The sequence below is a fragment of the Trachurus trachurus genome (genome assembly GCF_905171665.1).
Source record: "Trachurus trachurus genome assembly, chromosome: 4".
Classification (NCBI taxonomy): domain Eukaryota; kingdom Metazoa; phylum Chordata; class Actinopteri; order Carangiformes; family Carangidae; genus Trachurus; species Trachurus trachurus.
In genome coordinates this window covers 31,673,977-31,676,497 of record NC_139898.1, presented here as the reverse complement: position 1 = coordinate 31,676,497, position 2,521 = coordinate 31,673,977, and the positions used below count along the sequence as shown (strand labels likewise).

The 2,521-nt window shown below is 46.0% G+C and overlaps 1 protein-coding gene across 1 annotated transcript; it reads right to left on the bottom strand.

The window, feature by feature from the left end:
• Window positions 1-836: 836 nt before the first annotated feature.
• rgs16 (regulator of G protein signaling 16) lies at window positions 837-2,011 on the bottom strand (the record flags this gene model as incomplete). Its single annotated transcript, XM_083970933.1, has 5 exons — window positions 837-1,100; window positions 1,205-1,371; window positions 1,529-1,590; window positions 1,695-1,778; window positions 1,968-2,011. 5 exons carry the CDS (start codon window positions 2,009-2,011, stop codon window positions 837-839), a joined length of 621 nt encoding a protein of 206 aa, XP_083827059.1.
• Between the last annotated feature and the right edge of the window lie 510 nt (window positions 2,012-2,521).

The window sequence follows — 2,521 nt, the reverse complement described above, 5'->3', positions numbered from 1 at the left end:
CACTGAGCAAATATATGTCACTGGTGGTTTGGATATGAGTCAGTGTGAGTGTCTGTTTACAGCTCAGAGACACCGTCTGTCAGATATGTTCATAAATATACAGTGGATGAATGAAAATGACCCATTTCACACTTTATTTCTCAAATAATTTAGTTTATTTTCTGATAATGTAAAAAGAAGAACAACAGTGATATAAATATTATAATATAAATTAAATTGCACATTGTTTTCATTTTCTTCTTGCTTTGTTTGGTAAAAATCGCAAAACAAAATATATTACAGACCAATAAATACAAATAAATACAAATCCATGCCTGTTCACATCTAAACAGTGCACAAGCACAAGTGTAGACAGAAGGACACTGAACGTCACAACCACAAACAGGTTTTTTGCCCCGACGGCAAAAGAAAAGTGCGTCTTTCTCCCGGTTGTCCCGCCCCCTTCCTGTCCCTCTGACTGTCTGTCAATCAATCAATCAATCAATTAATCAATCAATCAATCAATCAATCAATCAATCAATCAATCAATCAATCAATCAATCAATCAATCAATCAATCAATCAATCAATCAATCAATCAATAGTCTGTCAGTCCGACTTCCTGTCTTGAACAGGTCGGTCCGCTTTAAGGCATCAACCTGCAGCTTCCTGTTCTTCTGCATCTCTTCAGAGGAGATGGCGCCTGCAGAAACCCGACCGTCGCCATGACGATCTCAGCGGCTTCACGATGCAGCACCCAACTCTCTCTTTCTTTTCTCTCTCTTCTTATTTTGCCTCCTCAACTTTTAAGGCGACCGTGCACGAAAACACATTCCTCCATCGGCTTCACGGAGACGTTCACGCCTTCTTCTCCTGCAGCAGCGGCGCCGGCGGCGACGGATGCTGATGCTGATGCTGCTGCTGTTGCTTGGCGACGGTGGCCTTGGCGCCGGGTTTGGCTTGGCACACTAGATCCCTGTAGTTCGGGGAGCGGAGGAAGCGAGGGTAGCAGTCTTTGGCCATCAGCATGTAGATCTTGTGCTGGGCCATGTCGAAGCAGGACGTCGAGGGCGTGAGCATGTTGGCTTTGGTGATGTCACGGGTTTCGTGGTCGATGTTAACCTGCAAAAGCAAAAAAAAAAAAAAAGAAATTAGTCTTTAAATCCTTTTTTTTTTCCATTTTGAGGACGATTGTTTTAAAAACCGAAGCTTCTGCCGGCTCTTACCTCTCTGGGAGCTTCGCTGCCGATGAACTCGTCGTAGATTTTCTGGGCTTTAGCCGGCAGCTTGTCCACGGCTTTGGTGACCCGGTAATCCTCGCACGCAAAGTAGAACGCGATGTTCTCCTCGCTGAACTCGGACACCAGGAAGGCTGTGAAGGCACACAGTCCATCTGAGGAGAAGAGGAGGAGAGGAGGAGAGAATTGAATTAACTGATGGTACACTGTGGTCCCGCAGGGCTGCACGTGTCTCTGGCTGCTGCAGCCGCGGAGCATCGCACAATGTTTGGTTTGTTGTTTGTGCAAAAAAAAATGTTTTTAAAAACTTACATTTGCTGGACAGAAGTTTTTCAAAGGATTCCTTCCACCGGAGGCATTCCTCCAGGGTTGGCCTGAGGGGAGAAGAGAGTCTGATTAGACACAACAGAGATGATAAGAGTGAAATAAGCTGGTGTTTAATCATGCTACAGTGTGTGTGTGTGAGTGTGATACTTACTTATTTTTCCCTATTTTGCAGCAGGACAGAGTCCAGTTGGGTTTTTGCAGAATGCTTCCCAGCCGTGCTTTCAGCTCCTTGGCCCTGAAACAAAACCAAACAGAACAGAACTGGTTAGGATAAAAGATTAAACTCAGACTCTGTTCTTGATCCTGAGGCTGAAATCCACTTTTAGTTCCTCAGTCGCTCACAAACACACAAATGCACAAAAAAATATGAAAAGTGTAAATCCATCCATCCATCATTGTATGATTTGCATGAAGCTTCTTGTACCTCTCCAGGCAGCAGGTGGGCAGCGATGCTAGTCCTTTACACATCGCAGCAGCAGGTCGGTGCAGGTGCAGGTGCAGGTGGATGTGGAGGTTTAGGTGGTGTTGCTGGTTCTCGGTCGGGTGGCGAGTAAATATCCGTTTGGTGAAGCTGCAGCGGAGAGCGAGATTGTCTGTCTGTGTGTCTGAGCAGAGCCGGAGCAGAGGCTTTATAAAGCTCGACCTCCCCACACGCCTCTGACGTGTCATCGGCTCCCTCGGCCAATCAGAGAGGGCTGAGGAAAACACACAGAGAGAAAGAGAGAAGGAGAGAAAGGGAAGGTTGGAGGAAGGGAGGGTGGGGGAGGGTGTGGGTGCTATGCAAGGACGAGGCTGGGAAATTACTGTGAAATGAAAAAAAGCCGCTGATATTCTCCGTGGTGTTTTTCTTGCATGTCCCTGAAAACACAGTGAATCTCTCAGTGTCTTGTTTTCATCCTTCTCTGGGAATAACAACACAGGAAAACAGAACATGTGTGTGTGTGTGTTTGGTATTGAGGCCCAGGAAAATAAGATTTT